The sequence below is a fragment of the Myiozetetes cayanensis genome, unplaced genomic scaffold (assembly GCF_022539395.1).
Source record: "Myiozetetes cayanensis isolate MyiCay16 unplaced genomic scaffold, myiCay2020 scf3, whole genome shotgun sequence".
NCBI lineage: Eukaryota > Metazoa > Chordata > Aves > Passeriformes > Tyrannidae > Myiozetetes > Myiozetetes cayanensis.
Window position 1 is genome coordinate 35367999 of NW_026087521.1, and position 23413 is coordinate 35391411.

The 23413-nt window shown below is 37.2% G+C and overlaps 2 protein-coding genes across 6 annotated transcripts in view; both read left to right on the top strand.

Annotated features, from left to right (window-relative positions):
- Window positions 1-7276, top strand: part of RAB3IP (RAB3A interacting protein) — a 31693-nt gene extending 24417 nt beyond the window's left edge. For both annotated transcript variants that reach the window (XM_050324711.1, XM_050324712.1), the window contains 4 exons: window positions 498-610; window positions 3959-4058; window positions 4164-4233; window positions 6909-7276. In XM_050324711.1, the coding sequence (XP_050180668.1) occupies window positions 498-610; window positions 3959-4058; window positions 4164-4233; window positions 6909-6991 (366 nt within the window). In that variant the 3' untranslated portion in view covers window positions 6992-7276. The remainder of the gene's footprint in view (window positions 1-497; window positions 611-3958; window positions 4059-4163; window positions 4234-6908) is intronic.
- A 134-nt stretch (window positions 7277-7410) lies between these two features.
- Window positions 7411-23413, top strand: part of MYRFL (myelin regulatory factor like) — a 42958-nt gene continuing 26955 nt past the window's right edge. For 3 of the 4 annotated variants that reach the window (XM_050324695.1, XM_050324696.1, XM_050324698.1), the window contains exons 1-6: window positions 7411-9892; window positions 14914-15004; window positions 17242-17309; window positions 17402-17660; window positions 18771-18862; window positions 20668-20815. In XM_050324695.1, coding sequence (XP_050180652.1) covers window positions 9847-9892; window positions 14914-15004; window positions 17242-17309; window positions 17402-17660; window positions 18771-18862; window positions 20668-20815 — 704 coding nt within the window. In that variant the 5' untranslated portion in view covers window positions 7411-9846. Of the gene's footprint in view, window positions 10224-14913; window positions 15005-17241; window positions 17310-17401; window positions 17661-18770; window positions 18863-20667; window positions 20816-23413 lie in introns of all 4 variants that reach the window. The other variant, XM_050324697.1, reaches the window with a different exon arrangement.

Below are 23413 nucleotides of genomic sequence, written 5' to 3' on the forward strand. Positions count from 1 at the left end.
TGTTTGAACACCTGTCTAAAAGCAAAAAAAGTTACATTTTGACTTGTTTTATTCAAGATAAAGAAGCATGCTGCATAATTTTGTATCTGTCATATAACACAATAAAATTAGACCAATTTTTAAAATAAAGTTTGTGGCATATTCAGTCTCTGACAAGAACACAGCATGTACAAATGTATGTGCTATTTGGGCATATGAGGAATGGCTGAAGATGCTGTTAGCTTTTTAATCATGCTTGACTACATTCCTGGCTGTAAAGAAGTTACCTTGCCTCAGGGAAGGCAGGGTTATTTGGAGGGCAGAATTTAAGCAGGAGCTTGGAAATGGGACCTCCTGCTCAATGATGAAAGCAAAATCTCATTTGTAATAGAATTTCTGTTCAGTGAGCTGATTTTTTTTCTGTGTTCTTAACTTTCCAGAAGAAGAACTATGTCACTGCTTTGAGGCAATGGATAAAGAAGAGCTGTTTATAAGTGCTTTCTAAATTTCTCTTGCAGTTGGCCTCAGCTGTTCTGGAAGCTGTTGAAAACAACACTCTGAGCATTGAACCTGTTGGCTTGCAACCTGTTCGATTTGTGAAAGCTTCTGCAGTTGAATGTGGGGGACCAAAGTATGTTAAAATAACAGAGGGGTAATCTTGACTCATTTGAGATATCTCTTGGCTTAAGAAAACTGCTATCAAGTGATGACCTCAGTCAAATTTGTGTATCTTAAGTTTAATTTCCTAAAACCTAAGACTTTGAGATGGTTGTTACAAAATTTTATGGGAAAGTAAGCAACTAATAAATGGAATTTTAAAAGAGAGTAACGTAAAACAAACCTTGTCTTTTGGGGAGAGAGGTTTGTGCTTCACTTATGATGCATTGACCCCAAAAGTAACAGGGATCTCTTTGGAGAAGACCATCCTGATACTTAAAACAGATGCTTTTGAACTAGGGGCTCTCAGCTGGAAAACATCATGAAAGAAATAGGTGTTGAAGTAGTACAGGCTGAATATCTGACATTTGGAGGATTTGTAGCATAAGAAATTTAGGACATATGTAGGACACTGACAAAGGTAGCTGAAGGCTCTGAAGAGAGATATATAGAGTAAATCCTCTGAATTTGAGCAGGAGGAATGTAATGAAGTAGGAATGAAGGTGAGTGGGAGTTTGAACCTAAAGTAGGAAGTATGACTGAATTGACAGGAAGGTTGTTTTAGAAATTCTGGAGTGGTCCTAGAGGAATCTGAAGCAAGACTTGTTGTCAGCTACTGATACAGATGTCGAAGTTAGGTGGGAGGAACTTGCCCTGAGAGGAGGGGATCTGTAGTGTGCTTCAGCATATGTCAGAGTAAACAAAGAAGGTCAGTGTTAATCCGGAGCCTTCCAGATCTTGAGAAAGACATGACTTTTCTGTGGGAGATCTTTTGGATAAGTTGACAATGCAGTCTTAATATTTGATTTGAGAGAGCTCAATTTTATGATAGAAAACTTGCATGAAAATGTCTCATCTGACTCTTTAAGATTTTTTCTTTCTCATTACTATTGCTTTTTAGTCCTTGTTTTTCCTCTGTTTTGAGTGGAAGAGAAACTACAATTAACATATCTCAGAATTCTTTACTGTCTCTTTAAAGAAGCTGTATAAAATGAAAATTGTGTTTTATGACTTAGTCTTTGATCCTTTCTAGCCTACAAAATTCAAGCATTCATATATATTCCTCAACTTATTCCTGTCACTAGAAAACACACTTCTTGAGCTGTAACAGCTCCTCATTAGAAGGGCCTGCACCAATAACAGAGCTGCTCAAGGGGTAGTGAACTCATGTCCAAGATCTGCCACTGTGAACTGTGTTCCATGAGTGCAGTAGAGAATCTGGACAGGCAGAAGCTACTGAAACAAGTCATGTCATTAGAAACCAGTTGACAAATTGATTTAAAGTCATTGTGGTTCAAGCAACATCCTTGTATCTTGACATTATTAAATACTTAGGAGACTCAGTTGCATCATTCAGAAATTTCGTATTTTTAATCTGTTTTCTCCAGTGTAGTATAATTTTTTAATTAGACCTTGTGAAATCTTTAGCTAGTTGGCTAGATACAGATTAACATTTTGAGATGACAGTGCACAAATTGTAATTTAGTTATTTTAGCTGTATCAAAAGTTCAGGCATATTCCTTTCTCAATTTTCCAGCTGTTATTTATTGATAAAAACTTTTGTGGTGTTGCTTGTTAATAATTAATAGGTGAGGAATGTGCTGTATTTAAGTGTAATTTGACAGCAAATGGGCTTTGCCTTACATATGATCACCGGCACTGAATGGGAAACAGATGTTCCAATTTTCACTGAATCAGAATAGCAGCTTCAAATTTTTATTATTATACAGTGCATAGCACTATTTTTATTGAAATACATAGTATAGACAAACTGTAATAAATAAAAACTAGAGTGATGTTTTTAAAGACTATCTTGTTGTACAGTTGCATGGGGAAACAGACGTGTAAAATAGTGGACAATAACCCAATAGGAAAGTAAGGAGTAGAGTGTGAAGAACCATGATAGTAGTAAAGAAAGGTTCTTGCTATGCAGAAGGTACTGAATGATGCCTGTGATGGTGTGCAGTAAGTGCTGCCTTAGACAACTGGGTTTTCCCACAAGACTCAAATAATTGTCCCCATGGGTAACAAAGCACTAAGATGCACGTGTGCCGTACAGCATAGAACTGAGTCATCAGTAGTAACCACTGTGCCAGCATTTAACCCTCTGTAATGGAAGACAACATGTAGAAGGTAATTATGTAGCCAGAAGTAAAAAAAGGTTTTTATTTTCCTAGCACTGGAAGTTTGTCTGTCTTCTGACAAAAACTAGACTGACATTGTGATCAGCTTGCTTCAACTGCTCTAGGAATTCTTGTATCGATGCACTGCTGTCAGTCCTCATAAACTGTTATGGAAAGTCATTTACACACTTCAGTTTTCTCCTGTCCCACATAGTTCTGTGGACCTGCTGTAGGCTATTTAAAAGGGCCTGTGAACCGCTGTTTAGAACCACTGAAGCTTAGTAATTTTTGTTTCAGTTTTGAAACGCTGCCTGTTCTTAGACTCCCTAATTTCATGAGGTAGAAATGGGAGGGAGAAGAGTCAGCAGCTTTTTAAAATTAATGAAATAGCAGTTGCCATGACAACCTAGTTTATCTGAGATGCTGTAATACAGACATTCTGAATAAATCACATTCTCCTAGTTTTTAAAAATTCATTGTCTTTCCTAAATATGTGGTTTGGTGTTTTTTTTTTGTTTGTTTGTTTTTCCTGGGGGAGGGGGGAGAGTTTGAGGTGACTGCTGACCTTTTCCGAATACTGCATAGTTGCAATATACCAGAAGTAAATTTGATTATTTTACCATTGCTTTTTGTAACAGCAGTATAAAGAATTATTGCCAGACAGCTTGTTTTCCTTTGTCCCAAATTATTTTACACTCTGAATATAAAATATGATTTCAATTTGGGCATAAATGCAAAGCTGGCCTTAGAATCCATTTAAGAGAGGCTTCAGAGAATTGACTGCTCTTCTCTAGGGCTGATATTTTTTATGATGAAATACAATATCAAGTGCAATTTTTAAAATATCTGTTTAAAGGTTGACATCAACTGATAATTTAAATAATGCTTATTTTACATATCAAGAGTTAATTAAAGAAATCCACTACTCCAGAGTTGTCAAGCCAAACTTGAATTACTGAATATGAAGTACATGCCCAGAGCTGAAGAAAGTTTTAAAATTCAAAAAAGCATCAAAATGCACCAGTGTTGGAATGAAATTAGTCCTTGTGGAACTAAAATAATTACCAGTGTAAAATGAAGGTAAAGACTCACGTATCTGCTCCAGTATGAAGCAGTTATGTTAATACCATAAACACATGCAGGTGTTTGACATTAATGTCAGATTTGCTTATTAAATCACATGACCTTTATATTTGTAGGAAATGTGCTCTCAGTGGACAAAGTAAGTCATGCAAGCATAGAATCAAATTAGGAGATTCAAGCAGTTATTACTACATTTCTCCTTTCTGTCGTTATAGGGTAAGTAGATTTGCTGTGATTTTGTTTTGCATAGTTATTTAGTTATTTTTTTCCATACTGCTATACAAAATTATATTAACCACCATTATTTTTGTATGAGTTCAGATCACTTCTGTGTGTAACTTCTTTACATATATTCGATACATCCAGCAAGGACTGTTGAAGCAGCAAGATGGTGAGTAGGAAATTGTGTTTGACGTATATAAACAGAAATTTAAATAGTGACTGTGCCTAAAAGTTGCTTATCTGTGCACAGTAACTGTGTCCTGACATTACTGGAAAACTGTAAGTTTTTTTGAGAATTTGGAGAATGTGGTGATATTTTGCTTTCCAATAAAGTTATTTTTTTAAACAAACAAATTAAAACACATTGATTTTTAGTCCATCTAAAACCCCCTTATGTTATTGAATAAGAAATATTATGAAAAAATCTGTAACAAGAGGAGTTAGTCACAGTTTTCCACACAGTAGTCAAAAATCAAGTATCTTTCACAGAATATGGAGATATTTTACACCAAAATACCTTCAGTTTGGTTTGGTCTGAGTCATTTTTCCTTTTGCTTGGTGTTTTTTGTGTGTCTTCCCATTTTGTGCATTGTGAATTGAGAGAGCCATTCTTGTCATACTATTTTTTCAGGGGGAGCTGGCATGAGTGACAATATTTTGGGTTCAATTGTAAAAAGTAAACAGGAAACCTGTTATATATACAGAAAACCTGTATACTCCAATAATTCATGTGAACGCAGCTGAAAGGTCATTGCAGTAGCATGGCAAAATCTCTGGATTAGGGCTCTGGTTATAAATGTAAGGCTTGATTAGTGTCCACCCCGAAAGAGAAATGTGTTTTTTACTGCCATTGCTTCAGACTGTGATTTTGGTTTTTTTTCTACTATTGTTACCCAACTTTTTTGTTCTTGTTAGAATAGCATACCCAACAACTGCCTGTTTAAACTGTGTCTGCACAGTAATTCAGAAATTTGCCTAACTGTGTCATTAGGTTTCAGTATGTTTGTGAAAATGTATTCTGGAATTTAAACATATATTGCGTGTTGGAGTCGTAGTTATTGGTCTTCACTTTCAAGACACTTTTACCTGTTTCTGACTAGAAAAGAGAATGAAGATGATTTGATTGTGTTTAAGCTGCACACAATTGATTTAATTGTCTTTCCTGTCCAGGTCAAAGAATATTGCCAAACAGCCTTCAGTCCGAGTTTTTTTTGAAACAGGTCATATCACTTAGGCTCCCGGATATGCTGAGCACAGATAGCAGAAAAAGTGTCATTAGTCCAGTGTCATTAGTTAATTAAAAATTTTGCTTTCGCTGTGAAAATATAATTTTTTTTTTTAGTTCAGTTGCATTTTTGAAAGTAGAATAAAACAGCATTGCAATGTTTATGGATGTCTGTGCATTCCATTATTCCAGTTTTGAGTCTCTGTGGATTTGCTTCATCAAGAATTTGGCTGGAATTAGCCCCACTTTTCTACCTCACCTCTAGTCATCTCTTCTGATGTTTCTAAATTTGAAGAACTCAGAATTTTAGCTACATTGAAATATTTTGTTTCTGCCTCTAACCTTGAGTGCTTCTGAGGTGCTAGACTGTTCCTTACAAAACAAATGCTATTTATTTATTTTTATTTATAGTCAAAGGGCCATGGAATTTATCAGAAATTCATCTATTTCATACATTATTTTTAATAATACCTTCAGATGGTGGTAATTTTTACTAATGTACCAGCATTGCTAAAGATCTTGAAAATGTGTTATTTAAATTTTAATAAGATCTATAGTTAAGACTTTTACTTTGACCAAAAGAATCTATGAAGTTTCAACTAAAAATTGTTTAGCTTGCCATTGAGATGGAAAAAGCTAAGTTAATATTTTTTTTACATCAAATAATGAAATATTTTCAGCATTATCAGATTTATTTATTCTTCACGAGAAGTTTGGAAAAAAATTGAGTTTGGTGTTTCAGCTGCATTGTTATCTTGACTACTAAAATACAAAATTTGCATTTGTAGCTTTATGTAAGTATTTCAACAATACCTTTACAAGATAGTAGACACTCATAATAACTGTGTACGTAATGTGCTGTGTGCATTTCTACTAATGCGCCATGTAATTTTTGAGACAGAACTCACTTTTACAAAAGTGGTTTTGGAAATATGGTAGGGAAGACCTTGTACTTTTTTTTCAGGTTAATTATATTAGTGGACATTCTATGTCAGGATTTTGCCTGCATGGAAATTATTTTTGTTTTGAATAATTGTATATTCAATTTTTATTTGTATTGCTGTGGCATCCAGAAGTTTACAGTGTGCACTAGAGTCCTCAAGTTTAGGAAAATACAGATGAATAAGAAAAAAAGTCCTTTCCTACCCAGCTTATTGTTGCTGCAGATTCCTGTAGAAAAAAAGGAGGAAGAAAGATTATAAATGGGAAAAATATAACAAAATTACAGGTTCTTTGATTAAGCAATTCTTATTCAACAAGTTCTGCTTTTTTCGTAGTTATTTAGTTTTATAGAAAATGGGTCAAGGGGCAGGGCAATTAAAATGAGGCAATTAATTGAAGCTGATAAGAAGTACTGATGAATTTTTGTTCTCCATTTTAAAAAGAAATCTAAAACTTGAGGAATTTTATTATAGGACTGTCACTTAGAATTTTTAGATATTTATTTGAATAGATTGTCATAAACAAGCACAATTAGCCCTTACACATATTAATTTTGGTTTTACCAGATGTTTGTTATGAAGTTCCACTAAACTCATGTAGAGTGAAGCAACCTGAATACATCAGTTGAAATGAAGTATGAATTTGGTATGTTTAATGATGTTTCTGTCTTTTTTTAGTGGATCAGATGTTCTGGGAAGTTATGCAGCTGAGACGAGAGATGTCACTAGCAAAACTTGGCTATTACAAGGAAGAGCTCTAAGTCTTATTACTCTTGCGCGTGCATGAACTTCATTGAATATACATAACAAAAATGGCTGAATCTTTTTTTGTCACTTGATATTTATTTCCACAAAGTGGGTCCAAGATCTTTCTCCTTTTGCAGATGGCACTAAGAAGTACTGTGATTGTTTTGAACTGACCTATGCTGTATATGCGTACATATAATATTTAGTTGAACAAATGTGGTAAACACTTGCAGGTGTATTAGTGATTGTAATTTACATTTAAAAAACAAAAATTCTGATTAAAGTGTTAATCTGAAACAGCCTCTGTCTTCTGTTTTTTGTGATGCAGAATAATGTGAATCTCGCCAAGACAACATTCCAAAATGTAAAAATGAGATGATCTTATGAAGAGCGAATAAACGCCTGACATGTTCTTCATTGTAGTGTTTAGATACATGTATGTAGCTCTCTCTACATGCATGCCAATACAGTTAAGAGACAATGAGGAGAACTTGGAATTCTTTGAAGTGCTGCTTTCCCATACTTTTGATTTTTAAAAACGTGTAAGAAGAGAAACATATACAGCATAATAAACCTGAGTATCTTCTCTTTAAGGGAGAGTGCTTTTTGAATATCAAGGAACAATAAAATTATCTTGTTGACACTTTGGTTAGAAATCTGTCCTGACCCTTATCTGACTGCTAAAAACTTTCTCTTTCCCTCTAATTTTCTTTCATTAAAATTTTTTCCTTCCTTTAAATGATTTTTTTTTTTAATGCTACCTTTTTTTTTGGGTTCCAGTGTTTTATGCATCATTTGCCCCACAACTGTCCTTGAAAGGGGGAAATTTCCACGATGTGATTTCTTTAACATGTTGATCATAATGTTTTGATATAATGTTACCAGTTTTTTCACACACACAAATTGTGTCAGACAACACCAGAAAGGATCATGGCCTCTTAAACATGCACTTCAAAGTGTTACTTTGGCACTTGAAGTTCAAGTGGTCCTTTTTTTTCCTGGGCACTGTCTAAGCTGAAAGCAGACAGCTGGTGAGGTTACAGGAACATAGTTGTGAGTATGTACTAGACGTGCCCTTTTGGAAAAACATTAGATCTCAACCTTGACAGCCATTTATCAATTGCACTTAAGATTAAAGCCTTGGCAAGTAAACAGACAAACATTAAAAGGTGAGTTTATGTAGTTGGTTTTTTTAACAAGAAGCATCTCAGTGGATACACATCTCTTTGATGCTGAACAAAACCAATGCTATTCATCACTGTCTTACTGGAATGTTCTCCGTTTTCACAAAAGTATATAGAATGAGCAGTGAAATTTAATACCATGTTTGTGTTGCTTGTATGTACCTAAAAACACTTTGCAAGTGTTGGCTTCAACTGGGCATTTCAATGTTAAGATTAAAACAAACAGCTGAACCTAAATATTTTAGTAGAAATGGAGTATGTGTGTCTAGCCTGGGCTATTTCAGTACTGAAGAAATATTTTTATCAATATATTCTCCCTGGGTACTACTTGCTGTTGGAGAAACCTGGAAAAATTCTACCATAAACTGTTAAAGGGTTGTTTATTCTTTCAGTAATGCTAAGGAAGTCTGGTTTTACTCTCTCTTAGAAAACAAGCTGTGTTTGTTGGTATTATGTTTTATGTTAGGCTCATAAATGCTTCCTAAATGATTATTAATCCTGAGTTTATATAATGAGCTACAACTGTTTCCATGATTACCTAACAGTGGGCAAATGGTAGCAGGTAGCTGTTGCTGTTCTGACTTAATATCCTTTACAACAACAAAATCCTATTGCTCATTCAAGCAGAGAGAGAAGGGTCCTTTCTATACATGGTAGTATCTAAAATGTATTATGCTGAGGTGATTTTCTTGTATTAGGGACGACAAAGATGTACCTTATGTATCTCAGTGGTAATGACTGTTTGGCTTAATTACATCAACGTCTTGTAAATGCTGACCGACTTGCTTCTGTCTTCAAGTCCCTACTCTGAAATTCTTGTCTATATTTTTAATATGAGCTGTTTATCATGAGCAACCTGTGTCACTGTGAGTGCTCAGGGCTTGTAAAAACAGTTGCATAACAGTTACTTGTCTGGTGAATGTAATTCAGAAAATAGCCTAATTCCAGAGTTGACTTCATTGAAATTTTTGTTCATAACCAAATGCCTCTTTCAGATGCCTACTCAAAACATCTGAATATTTTTGTCCTGTTTGCTTAGGGATGACAAAATGGGCCATTTTTAGTGTTTAAAGATGAAATCGGAGAAAGTGAAATAGGAAATAGAAAATAGGATTTGCTGCTAGCAAGAGCAAAGAGCTTTGTTCTGTGTTCAGCCTTCCCATATGTTTTTCATAAAACAGATAAACAGTTTTGTTTTGTTAGTAACAATGTATAAATTTTACTTCCCTCCTAGTGACGGCTTTGCTCTTGCATTTTTGATTACTTTTGATTTCACCAGTGGTATTAATTACATGACCTGTGTGAAAGTACAAAGACAAGTAATTTCTGTTGCTGCATTTTTTGCGCATGTGTAATTATAGTTAGTACTGGGACCAAAGGTCCTTGAAACAAGAACATTAGACTTATTGACCAGATAGAACACACATCACTTTCACCTTGCCTCAAAAGGCTTGTCAGATTTTCCTTTACATGTAGTTTAATTCCTTTACATAAAGCCTAAGTATAACCCTGGCTCTAGTTATGGAGGAAATATGAAATCAGCTGGGACAAATTCATTGAAACCTCTGAAAAAAACATGAAGTGCTCCTTGGCATGTTGGTAATCATCTGGAAAAGAGAGAGTGCATTTTTCTCAGCGGGAACTCTTCAAGCAGTAAGAAAGCAAAACAATTCTACTGGATTTTCATGGATGTGGTGGGAGAAAATGAGGCCTTACAGCAGTTCTTTGAAGGTAAGAGTCTAGTTTCAAGAGAAAGTCTTAAATTTTTGGTGGCAGCAAAACCACAGTAATTGTTTGGAGGTAATTGAGGAAAGAAGGAGGAAGAAGAGCCCTGAAACCCAAAACCCCGTTTACACAAAGCTATTGTGTAAGGCAGTGAAATAGTACAAGTGGTACAGATGTGCTGCAGTGCCTTTTTCTTTGTACTCCAGCCAGGAAACCAAAGGAAAGGTGGACTCAGCAGAGCCTACAGTACTGCCATGGTAATTGCCTTGAAGAAAAACTGGGAAGTGAATGAGGTCTTGCAGTTTATCACTTCTGAAATCTTCGTGGGTTTCATGAGGTTAGAGATCTTGCTCCCTGCTCAGTCTTGTCAGGTTAAAGAGGGTTTTCTTTCCACTGATATTCTGAAATGACCTGATTGTAATTGGTAAACTGGTAATTGTGGCAGTATCCTCAGGATCCTTCTGAGAAGTTAAACTTGGATATTTTTGTCTTTTTCCTGAGGTCATCTGTCATTCTTACTTTTTCCGAAAGACATTTTCTATTCAAGCAGGTCACATTAATTTCCTGACTTTCTGTTACTACACAGTTTACTTTCTAATAGATGCCATGATAAAACTACATTTCTTAGGCTCTGCGGTAATGTGATCCAAAATGGCTGTTCAAAGTCTTTTTACTTTTTATGAAGAATTTTCCTTTCTCCCATTTGCAATTTGTCTTTATTTTTTATTAACCTTTCTATGCTAAATTTTTTCTGTATTTTTTTCTTCTTCTGTTGCCTGTACAGGTATTCATGTGATACTGATCTCAAAGTAACTTGGCAAACTTTACCTTTCTGTTGTGATTCTATTTCTTTTTCTCTGCCCCTCTGTTGGTCTTGGTGAGGGATGGCAATTTTTAACTTGTAAGTCTTATTTTCAAACTAGGAAATTGAAGATTCTCCAATTGCTCGTTTGGTGGCCTCTGCGAGTAGTCATAGCAGAGTTGGAATATTGTCTTTCAAGGCTGTGAAAAAGCTGAATCCTGCAGTATCAAGTGGAGAATGGTGATCAGTGGTTGAGTTTTGGTTTACAAGCTTAACTGGCAGCTAAGCTCATTTATAGATTTGTAAGATGATTTGAAATTCATGACCAGAAAGGATCACATTTACCCTGTTGCTTTAATTCCTTACAGGGCATGTTTGTTTTGACACTCATTAGTACTGTAAACTTGCATCTGCAATATTAAGAGGGGACAGTCTGAAAACAGGATCTTTTTTTCAGGGAAAATGAGATAATTTTTTTCCTGATGATCACTTCTTTCAGTAGTTCATAGACCTCTTTTAGATTAGATATGACTCTGGGATTTGACCTTGGCCTTTTCTCATTCAAGTAAATGGCTTTTCTCTTGCCATGTGGCTGTTTTGGGAAGTTCTTGTCTTTTTTTGTTTCATTTCACTTGCACACTAGAGATTTCATCTTTGATGCAAGTTTTTTCTGTTCTGTTAAATGAGTATTTATAATTAAAACATCTTGCATTTTAGAATCAGTAAGTTCCTATTTGTCAAGGGAAGGTCAGAGCTCCTGATTAGCTATTCTGCCTGTGTGTCATAGAGCAGTCTGTTCTTGCTGACGTTATCAGTAGGTTGAGAAACATGATGGAAGGTCAACCTGGTTACAGTGTTAAACTCCTCTTTTTTCTTCTTGTGAGGTGCACTGAGGTGTCTGAAATGCATGTGCTTGGTCTCAGTGCTCTCCATGATCTAAAGAAATCTCTTTGTGGAATCACCACCTCTCTGTATACTTATGCTCCTGTATGGGTGGGTAACATGGAATATAGTTTAGAGCTCCTGATCCATTCAGCAAGCAGGTATTGCTGAACACTGACCATGTTCTGTGTGCCGTTTTTACACCTTGAGCTGTATTTAATAATTCTTCCCTGTCTAGAGTAGCTGATGCTGTAACATGAATCTTAGATTTCCATATGGCTGAAAACTTCCTGGCATCCTCTTTTGATGTCAGGAAATGATCAGTTTAGTACTGGTTTTTAGTCAATACTATTTCTCTGTCCCCCATCCTTCACTTTGCATTTAGATACCACTGAAAAGGAGGCAATGGATTTAAATGCAGGTATACATAAAGCACTACATGGAAGTGTTGGGAAAATTAATCAAGGTAGGTTTTTTGGTGATTGAGACTGTTGGTTACAGGACCATAGAGTGAAGCTCAGGAGCCAGGTGATCAGAGGTTTGTGGCTGGAGTAAAGGAAGAGATGGCTGCCAAAGAGCAAGTACCAGATTAGGAGGCTGGTGTACATAGTACTCCTTTGGGGCCTGTGGCTGGGCATTAGGAACAGGATAGGCCACAATGGACAGGGAAACGGAAGTCAGTGGAAGAACTGACAGGTTTTAGACTTGGGGACAGAAAAATAGAATATCAAGCTTATGAAGAAATGGGAAAAATACATAATCGTATTCAGCCCATGACTGCAGTCTTTGTTCTGCAAACATCTCTCTGTGAAACTCCAGCCTCGGCACTGCCTTGGCCTTTCACATTCATCTGCTTGTTGGGTAGCTGACAGTTCTCTGCACAGTGACACTAAAGTTGAACGTGTCATTCAGTGTAGACTCTTCCCAGAGGTGCCTGGGCACACTGTGGTGTGAAGTGCGTGCTGGGATCAGAGACCCCCGAGCACAAGCTGATAATTGAGGCTGCTGACTCCACATATCCTCCAGCAGCTCCCAGACAAGCACACAGTTCTATGCAGGAAGCTGTGTGTTAACAAAAGCCTCTCAACAGGGTTTGCCTTGCCACATACACACAGGTCTCATCCAGGTGAGCAGCTAACATCCAGATGAGTGACTGGCTTGCATACTGCCCAAATCTGTTAAGTACTAAGTGCGATCAAATGCCCGTGAAACGGTTGCCAACATTAAAATAAATTTGCATATGGTCCAACAACTCCTCTGCTGAAACAGATGCCAATGCAAGCACGTGATGCCAGTGACCTGGAAAGTACATTCAGAAACAAAGAATGAAGTTGTACAGGGTAGCAAAATGTACTAGCTCTTCCATGCACCTGCATTGTGAACATTCTTCGTGTCTACTTCCTGGTGTGCTTCCTTCCTCTCCCAGCATAGAATTACTTGTTCATTCCTTCTTCTCCTTCTCATTTAACTGTTCTTGCAAAGTGGAGAGATTAAGAAGGACTAACATACATTGCTGTCTCACTTTGCAACAGGGCTAATCCCTGGACTGTGGGATGCCCATTTGAAAGGCCTTATCCTTGCTGTATTCCTAGCTGTATTCCTTGATTCAAAATAGCCCATCTCTGACCTTGGTCAACATAAAGGATTCTTAAGTTTTGTGGTACAGGAAAGACATTTTGTATATGACCTCTGGCCTCATGTTAGTAATAAAGGCACAAAGGCTAGGCAATTTGAACAGGAAAATAGGTGGGTAAAAGAAAGAGAAGATGATGGAATAATTTTCCTAGGGACTACATTAGTAAAAGGAGAGGCATTTGGGATGCAGTGTGGTGGTGTCCTGCATGCAGACACAAAGAATGAGACGATGAGTCTCCAACAAGTTTAAGGAAGGCTGCTAAGGAAAGCCAGGCTCTTTTATACTCAAGCTGGTTTTGCAAAGTGCTCTGCTGCTGCTTCACAACTTTCCATATTAACAATTTTTCTGAGGCAAGTTGGTATGCTGCACCTATTGAATCTGTTCTTCTGGTGTGTGGAGGACAGGTTTATATACAATGTCAATATATTGAGATCTATCAGTAGCATACCTGCAAGTTGCTATCCCTCAGTGAAAGGCACTCAAAATTAAGCCTGCAGCAGCAATAAGTAAACAGTACCCAGATTAACCGGTGATCACAAAGCAATTCAGGAAATGTTTATTAGCAATGTAAATTTATGTATTGATAGACACACGAGGAAATTCCTGTGCAAGGGTGTGGATTTTAGGTGCCGCTTCCTGTTGTGTCCTTTCTTAACACTGAAGGAACAGTATCAGTCAGAGACATCAGAAAACAACTGAAGATACTATGGTATGACTTCTTACTGTGCAAGTTAGTATAGGAAACACACCAAAGGCAGTCACTGCTCCTCTGCTCAATGGCAGCGATTAACCTTTTGTGTTCTCACATGCTGCCGCAGAGCTGAAGGGACAGGGTTGGTGTCAGACATAGGGCTGAGCCACACAGCTCTGGGGGTGTGGGCTGGTCCATTTTATCTTGCACAAAAGTGGGACAGAGCCACATGCAGGGCAAGCAGGAATGTTAAGGTCCTTATCTTGTTTGCTTTCTGACTGGCCACACCTGTATTTGTGGAAGGCTTGCTGGAGAGGTGTGGAGCTGCAGAGGAAGACTGCTTGGTTGGGTTTTTTAGAGATCTCCAGTTGACTTTCTGTGAAAGTTGTCATGAAGTCTGGAAACTTTATAATCATAATATCTCTTTATAGCCTTCAGTTACCAAGCAACAAAGGGCAAAGTACTGAATCTTTCTGTTTGTTAATACATTTAACATGTTAGTGGGCTGGGGTTTTTTCAAGTAGGAGAAAATAAAGCCACCAGTCAAACATTTCTAAAGCTGTATGTTTGCTTTCTTTAAACTCAGGTGGTGGATTTTTAAACTGAGTGTTTCAGAAATTCACTTGCAGTTTTAATCCAGAAAGTGGATCTGTGTGAGACAGTGTTTGAGCTTCAGTGCAACAAATTGTTTTGACTCCAGTATAAAAGAGTCAGAAATTATCCTCTAAACTTCCTTTCCCATTTGCGGACTGGGGTCCTTCATCCTCCTGCTGTGGTAGTTCACTGAAGCCTTAATGCCATACATGCACTGCTCTTTGCCTGGTGCTGCCCTGTCATCTGCATCTGCTGCTGCATTTCTCATCATCCTTTTTCCCAGAGTGACTAAACCAGGAGTGAAACCCACCTGTTACATATAAGTCAGGATGGATTTGATTTTCCTTTGTGTAGGAGCATGGGCAGCATTACTTAGTATGAAACACTTATGATTCCCTCTGAATTTCTGTCTTTAATTTTAGGGCAAGATGTCCATGGAGCCTTGGAGAATCCCATGGTGGATACAAGCATGTTGGAAGAATTCATTAGTAGTGACATAGAGTTTGGAACTTTGTAAGTAATATAGCAACAGGTACTTCCTCTCCTTAGCCAAATCTCTGGAATTGTTTTCATTAGTGCCATGATTAAATCTGAATTTCAAAAGGATTGTGGCTCTCTTGATACTGTTTCTTGAAGCTGTGTAAGAAGATTTGGAAAAAATTAATTACAGACAGTAATAGAAATATGGTTGTCTTGTTCAACAGAACAAGTGATAAAAGTCTAAGTTGATTCGAAACTGTAAAGCTAATTGTGACATTAAATACAAAGCTGTTACTTTAACATCCCTGTAAATGCCAGTTTACTGTTTATGAACAGAATAAGTGATAAAAGTGAGACTACTGTATAATACATTGAGAGAATAATGGAAATCTCCCAGTTTGAGGGAAGCAGGGCTACTGTTTTCATCCTGATACTTAATTCAGGACAGAAGCTGTCCATTAACCTCTTTTGAGACTAACTGTAAGAGATTCAGAGGCTTATGGTGAAGAGTGGAAAGATTGTGATCTATGGAAGACTTAAAAACCAAATCTTTCAAACAGACAACGGTCAGATGACTGTTGTTCAATGCAAAATAATATTAATGGACTGACAATTGCACTTGACAAGAAGCAGAGCAAGAGATGTTTTAAAGATAATGAGGTTTTTCATTCTAGACACACTCAGCAGTACACATGTTTACTTATGGTGGGCTAAATAGGCTTCTACCTGTGCTAAATCATGAATAATGAATCTATTCTCTCTGCCCAAGCTATAAAAATAAAGAATGAAGTGGAGTTTATGTGTAAATATCCGTAACCTTTATTTTTAGAGTCACTCAACGTGTTTTAGGTTAACTGGATTACTGAACTCCTGTATGACAATTTTAAATGTTATTATTTTACTTTTATACATGAAATATAGCAGAAATATAAATGTGTATATGTATGCTATTATGTAGCTTAGGTAAGTTAGATATTATAGTTACAGTGCTACAAAGTATTCACATGCAAGAAAACCATCTGTAAAGCTATTATGGGTTTGAAGGCTGAACAGAATTTTACACTAATAGTTCAGTCATACTTTGTTATTTCTGGGATTAAGAACATTTACTGAATCATTAGATCTCTACAAGTCAAATGATTAAATATTTGTCTTTATTACAGATTCTTTGTGTATAAACAGAATAGAATCTCATAAAGGAACTTGCCAAAATGTGTCAAAGCAGAAAAATATTAAAAACCTTCATATATACATATAAAACACACAGCACCATACTGGCATGTACAATACTGAATGAGAGTGCAATGAGAAGGGTGCTGTTACCACCACGGTCTTGGGGACACAGTCAGCCCCTCCTATTGCCCATTGATAAAATCAGCGCTACAAATAAGGGGTCAGCAATGGTGTTTGGGTTAAAATGTGAATTAACGGCTTGTCTTCTGTGAGGAATGAGGGGCTTTTTTTAGGGATTGTTTGGATTTTGAAGCATTTTTTGAGGAGGCTGTTGGGATGGACTTGTTAGTCCTCCTTATTTTCAGTGCTTTTTTGATTTAGGGATAGAAGCTGTTAGTTATTGGTCCCTTACTATGTTTCTTGTAAATGAAACAGAACTGGAAGATTATGTAGAACTGATGAGAAGGAAGGCCCTCACCCGTGGAAACCCCATCATGAGTTTCTGGACTTTTTTGATGAGCTTTAAAAAGCTTGTATTTCAAACTGGGCACATGCATTTCCCACCTGTGTGTCAGCCCCTGCTTCCCTCCAGACTTGGGCTGTCCCTCATGGTGAGCGAGGTGCTAAAATGGGACCTTCTACCATCTGACAGAGAGAGTCTGAGAGCACTTTGGCCAAACAAAGGTCTTAGGAAATTGGCTCCTGATGAAGATGCTACAGATCTCTAACCTTTAGTCTAGGAGAATGGGCCTTAAATTCATCGTGAGGGATATTCAGAGTTACTGGTAACCCGGCGGTAGCAAAAAACTACTCATGGGGAGGAAGGAGGATTGAAGACAGCGGACTGTGAAGGTGGGGTTTGGGGAAGAACAGGTAAGGATGGGGCCTCCTGGCATGGCAGGGAGGTGGGAGGGCCATAGGAGGTTGTCTAATGAAGCATAAGTGACATTGCTCTTGTGAGAAGGGCAGCAAACGTGGGCAATGCTTCCTGAAGACCCTTGTCAGAAGCCTGGTGGTCCCCCATCTGCTTTCAGCATTGGCTGTTGTCATCCTTCATGTCTTGCTCCAGTAGAAATTAAAATCTTTTTCATCCTTAGGCAAAGCCAGTTGCCAGACTCCCCACCAGACTCTGGATCAGAACCATGTTCTCCACCACAGCTACAAAGTAGGTGACATGAATTGTTTCCCCCAAGCTTGTAGCAAGGTCTCCAGCTCCTCTCCCGTGTTCTTATTTTCTTGTCCATTTATTTCCTGCAGCCCCACGGTATGATACTACGTGGCCCAGTGGGCTGCAGCCTCCGCCCCCATGCCCTTCTGCTGTGGCACCCAGCAAGCTTCCCTGCAGGTTCATGGAGGCTTACCCTGACCCCAGTGCCATTGGGCATCCTTGCAGCATCTCCCAAGGCTGCTGGCCGAAGACGGAAAATGCTGTGACTCCTTGGAATCATTCTACATCCTCCAGCTCTTTGGGTTTTAATTATTCATACTTTCAGCCTAATGCATCTCAGATTTCTGGGTAAACGATAAAGCTTTTATGCAAAGGATGAGAAAGATACGAAAGAAAAGTAGGACTGGTAGAAGACATGGTTTAAGACTGGTTGTAAATCCCTGTGGGTGTAGGGTTTTCCACAGGATGGCAGTGTTTAGACATTTTTGAGGTGCTTGTGGTTGAGGGTTCTTTAAAACATCTTGATTGCAGTTCAAATTGGAAGTAGGAATGGATTTCAATTTTTAAAATGTTAGCAGGCTAAGGAGGGTTCAACATGTACTTTATAACTGGATGATAGAAATACTTATGTGTTTTGCAGCACCCATTTTAGGGATTTGTCCAGAAGTATCTTGTAAGTATTCTAGTAAGTGACATAAGAGAAAAAAAAAAGTCCTACCTATGGAGGCAAGTGAAATGGTATTCATGTAACATCTGCTGTATTAACTCACCAGTATGTTTTGGATGCTTAATTATTTAATATACACCAGTATTTTAACATTAACTGGTAAAATACGCTAGTGCAACCATGATACCCAGTAAGGATGCACTGACATGGAGAAACCTTAGTTTGAGTTCCTGCTGGTCCTCACTGAGACTTGGAATTTGACTTATTTTTTTCCCCCATCCAGAAGGAATGATGTGTTAGGATATTCTAGTTTACATTATATAGTATCAAAACTTTGAAATAAGGTTTTTTCCTTTTGCACAAGGAAACTTTTTTTGAAATCTCGCTCCCTAGGAAAAGGGAAACCTGTTACCTGCTACTGATGTTTTCTGTACAGGAATGAAAATGCATTCATGCTCAGTGCAGTATGATTATTCGAGATAAAAGCTGTGATTTTAATGCAGATGCCAGGACACAGTAGCCCCTGCCACTTATGCACTGTGTAAATTTTTAAAAAGAGATAAATTTCTTTATTCATATGAAATAAAAACATAAATTATGTTTTGGAAGGAAAAAATGGGATAATTCAGTTTTAAAAAGCCAATAATAATTTCCTCCCCTTAAGGAATCAGAATTTTGGTGACAATGCAGTTAAAACAGGATCACAGATACATGGGTGTTCTCTTGTTATGATTCTGCAATATCTGTATTTAAACTTATAAACAAGTAATGCAACATGTGTTTCTAAAAAGTATTTCTGCAGCACCAGGCAAAAAAAGGAAGCTTTCCCAATTACTGAGTGATGTCACTTATTCTCCAGTGCAGTCTCAGGACTCCAGACAAGGTAAGAAACTTTGTGAAGATGAAATTTAACGTTTTATGCCGTAGACAATTGAATACTTTAAGAGAACAACTCCTGCTGGCTCTGAAAAGGTAGTGGTATTAATGGTCTGTACTCCACTACCAGGTTTGGAGGAATTTACCTCTTCAGTGATTTGGAAAACCAGGACCTATTTATTTTTGGTGGAGAAGCGTTAGAGGTTTGTGTTCCTTGAGGATTCTCTGGACAGAATATTCTGCCCTTTTCTATGTGTGAGTGAACCTTTAGGACACAGATGATACCACACTCTGCTGACTTTGCTTGGCGCTAAGTTGACTGGGCAAAGAAACCATCTTGGGTCAGCTTAACAAGGAATTAGTGTGGTAGATGAGTAAAGAGATTTCAGTTTCCCTTTATCACTTCCACTCCATATTTTTTTCCACAGTGTATCCATGCGCAAACTTGGTGAAAGATGTTCTTTCCCACCTCTTCCCCAAATTAATTTGGTTCATTGTTTTATCACGATAAGAATGCTAAGCTTAGAGCAATTGATGCACAAAGTCTTATCAGGCACATACAGAAATGAATCAGCTTCTGTGAAGTGTGAAGCTCTCTACAAGTGATCAGTTTGTAATGAACAGTTTATCTGAGGAATTTTCACCCATGTCTGTTAGTGAAAAATCTGAGAGTTGCTTGTTATTTCTTCAGAGTATGTTATTTTTCAGCCTTAAATCGATCTTTTAGAATACTTTTAATGAGTAACAACTGGATTTAGTTGGTTACTTTTCCTTTGTTATCTATTATTTGATCAGTGTTTCTTGATTGTGACTTAGTCCTCTAAGTCAACCACTGCTGGAAAGAGAAGACCAGCAGACACTTCTGTATCTAAAATTGCTATTGCTGGTGTTAATGCTTAAAGACATAGCTTTGCAATAGACTTTCTTTGAATGTCACTGTTAATAAAACCTCACATGTGCATTAGATAAAGAACACAGACATTGGTAAAAATGGCGTGGGGATCATGTAGAAATAAGGTGTAAATTTCTTTACTGTGGCATTTTATGTATATCTCTATCTGTATATCTATATATATCTTTACTTGGCTGTATGCCAGAAGCAGGGACTTGCAAAAGAAGCTTGGGCCTGAAATGATTCTGTAGGCTCTGTCTTACTATGCTGTCACTGGCTGTGGGGGAATCTTAGTTTATATGCTCAGTGACATATTTTCTCCAGTCCTTACTGCACTCTATTTATCTGTCTCTCTTATCACATTCTCCTCTCTCTTCATAAAATGTAAATATCAGAGAATGGTGGTTAACCCTGTCTATCTCAGAAATTTATAATTTATAGTATGAAAGCAGTAACCAGATCAACCAGATGTAGTGGCGAATGTGCTTGCTGTTGGAAAACTATGCCTCCTGCTATTTGTTCTTCAGTTTCAATCTGTAGTAGAGAGAATGAGAAACAAATGTAATTATTTTGCTTATTTACTTCTTGCAGTGTTGCAGACGGACAGTAAAATGCTTAGCTTTCCTGTTCCCCCCTCCTCAAAGGAAACTATCCATCCTTTTGGGGAGAATAAAAAATAGGAAGTGCTATTTGTGTAATATTTTGCAAATCAGGAAAGCTGAAAATTTTATTTTCTAGAGCAAGGGAATATACACAATCTTTTGGAATGACTGCAAAGGACAATCAGATTTAAGTATATATGCAATGCATTTATGAGTTATATGTATGTGTATATATGTAAGTATATTAATAAAAATGCTTATGTAGGATTTCTGGCTAGTTCCAAAAGTAATAACTGAATTGTCACTATCTCTCTACAGCAACTGTTAAGGACTGTGCTGCTGAAGTGCAAGAATATGACAGTGATGGACAGAATGCAGCCTTGGAAAAATGCTGTCAAGCTCTAACATGGCAACCATATCAAATTTCCCAGTGGAACAGCTTATTTAACTCTAATTATGAAAAACTGTAAGCACTGATGTTTGCACCTGAAAACGTGATTCCTTATGGGGTTTTTTTCCTTTTCTTTTTTTTTTTCCCCTGTTATTGTAGTTTTGTAGGAATAACCAATACATTTGGCATCCTTTGTTCTTTCTGGAAATAAGATCATAGAAAGAAATATAACAGGCATGATGAAGTATGAACTTGCAGATCTTTAAACACTGGTTGAAATTCATGGCAGGTTTTCTGAATACCCTTCAGGGATTTAGGGACTAAAGAAAAGCGAGTTAAAATACCTATTAACTTTTTGTTTATTTTGTCAAGCTCATTGGGGCAAGTAATTACTAAACATATGGCACCTTTCCTTCTAGAGGCCTAAAACATTAAAGAAATGTGGAATTAGAAGATAGCTGTATTACTTCTGAGTTCATATAACATAAGTCTTAAAAACTACAGACATCTGTGTATGGCATGCAACTGTTTTAGTTAAAGATTTAGTTTTCCTGTATAAATCAAACTGTAAATATTTTTATTTTTTTGGCCATATGATCTGGGAAAGGTCATTCCAAGTTCACTTTACATGCCTGATTTTCTCCATTCTAATATTTAGTAAATGAACCCCTTTTCTACAACATCTGGTTAGTTCTTCAGGATTCACACACAAAATTTGTCACTGTCTCTATAGGAACTATATAGTATAGTAAATTTTAATGTTCCTCTAGCCCAACCTGCTGAAAACTCCCATGGGAGTTGGGGGTGTATCAGTGTCATTGCTGGACACTGATGTTCCCTGTTTGCACAGTGTGTGATAGGAGCATAACGCATTTTACTGTGTCCCACACAAACCCTTCTTCTAGGGTATTGACATGACAAGAGAGCAGACAGCTCAGTGTCCACCCCTTTCTACTTCGTGGGAGCTGGATGGGCCCAGAAACTTCCAACTGTGTATGTGATGTGAATTGTCACTCTAGGTTGGGAGTGGCTTCCAACTCTTGTTACACTTTCAGTCAGTGCTACATGGCAGCTGTGGGAGATTCCTCTCCTGCTGCTACCCAATTACTCGTTGGTTCCCATACACTTAAAATTGAGGTTCCAGACTGGCATTTCTTTGTGGCTTGGGTCAACAAAGACAATGTGATGCTGAGCTTGAAAGTACTCAAATACACACGCTGTTGCTATTACTGTGGAAGGGGATGGAGATGTTACTTGAGAGGAAGTCGGTATTAGTTTTAAGTGAGGTCAGCAGCAGTGCCGCTGTTCAAAGATGCATTGTAATTACAACACATTTCACAGATTTTTTTGAGTAGTGATCCTGTATTCTGTTAGCCTCAAAAGACTCATATGCTTATCATTGCTCAGTGTAGATGGATTGTTCCTGTGCCTTCAAACTGCTGTGCCCCCTTCAGGGGCATTTCTCAGGTTAATCATTATTTTCCATTTTATTCATACAGTATTTTAACCTTTTAATTATTTAATTTTCACAATAAAAATGCTGTTTGCTGAGGTGGATTCAATAGAAAAGGTTTCTCTGCCATTAATTTTGCCCTGCATTTTGTCTGATGGCATTGTCTTGGCCTCTTGCCCCATATTGGTGTGACTCTGTTCCAAAGATGTTGTCTGAAGACTTAAATTCTGAATAGAAAAAGGAATCTGAAGCATATTTCCAGTAGGGATGCTTGTGTGACAGGGATATCCCTTGCTACCTAAAAGTTATTTACTGTGAGACTCACCATTCTTTGTGCACAAAGAACAAAATATGTGTTTGCCCTTAATTACAGTAAATTACATACTCAGAAAATTATAACATGAAATTGCTCTTTGAGAGTAATTGTGCCAAACACTTCAACTTGGAGACGTGGAAATTTGTAATTTTTGCTTCTCAAGCTGTTTGTCTGCGTGCAACCGAATAGTCTGCAATTGCTTTAAGAATGAGTTAATGAACTTGCTGCACACCTGAATCTGAAAAATTTCCTTTCCCTACTATGAAATGCACACATTTCCTACATAAATAAAAAAATTACCCATTGTAGGAAGGAACTGGAGAAGTTTTATTCCTTAATAAAGATAGTTTGACTAGATGGTAGACACTTCATTTTAATTTTAAATATGAAGTAACACATGACTTAGTAGTTTTGGAATAGTTACAAAATAGTTTTCCCTTTTTTCCCTTTTTTCCCTTTTTTTCCTGTCCCAGATAATCAGGGATTGTTTGAAAGTGGACTTTTGTTCATAATTTATAAAAATATAATAAAGTCTGTATGTTTTTTATGAAGTCTGTACCTTTTGCTTTTTCCAACAAATAATATGCAAATGAAAGGAAGAGTTATGAAAATCCATCTTCACTAATTGTGTTAATGAGAGGTTCTCAGTAGCATAAGACAAGATCATCATTATCAAACTTTCATTGGCAAGAAAAGCCAATGCCTCTGTAAAAGAACCTTGCCATGTAGTCCTGTTATTTCAGAATTATCCATCACTTAAATCAAAGGACTTGAAACATTGTGGGATGGTGAGTTCACTGTCTCTTCTGGAAAGATCTTTTGATACATTTCCTTGTTTACTGTGAGTCATAAGGAGAGAATACTCTTGCTCTTTGGGTGACAAATTAACCCTTTTAATAAATAA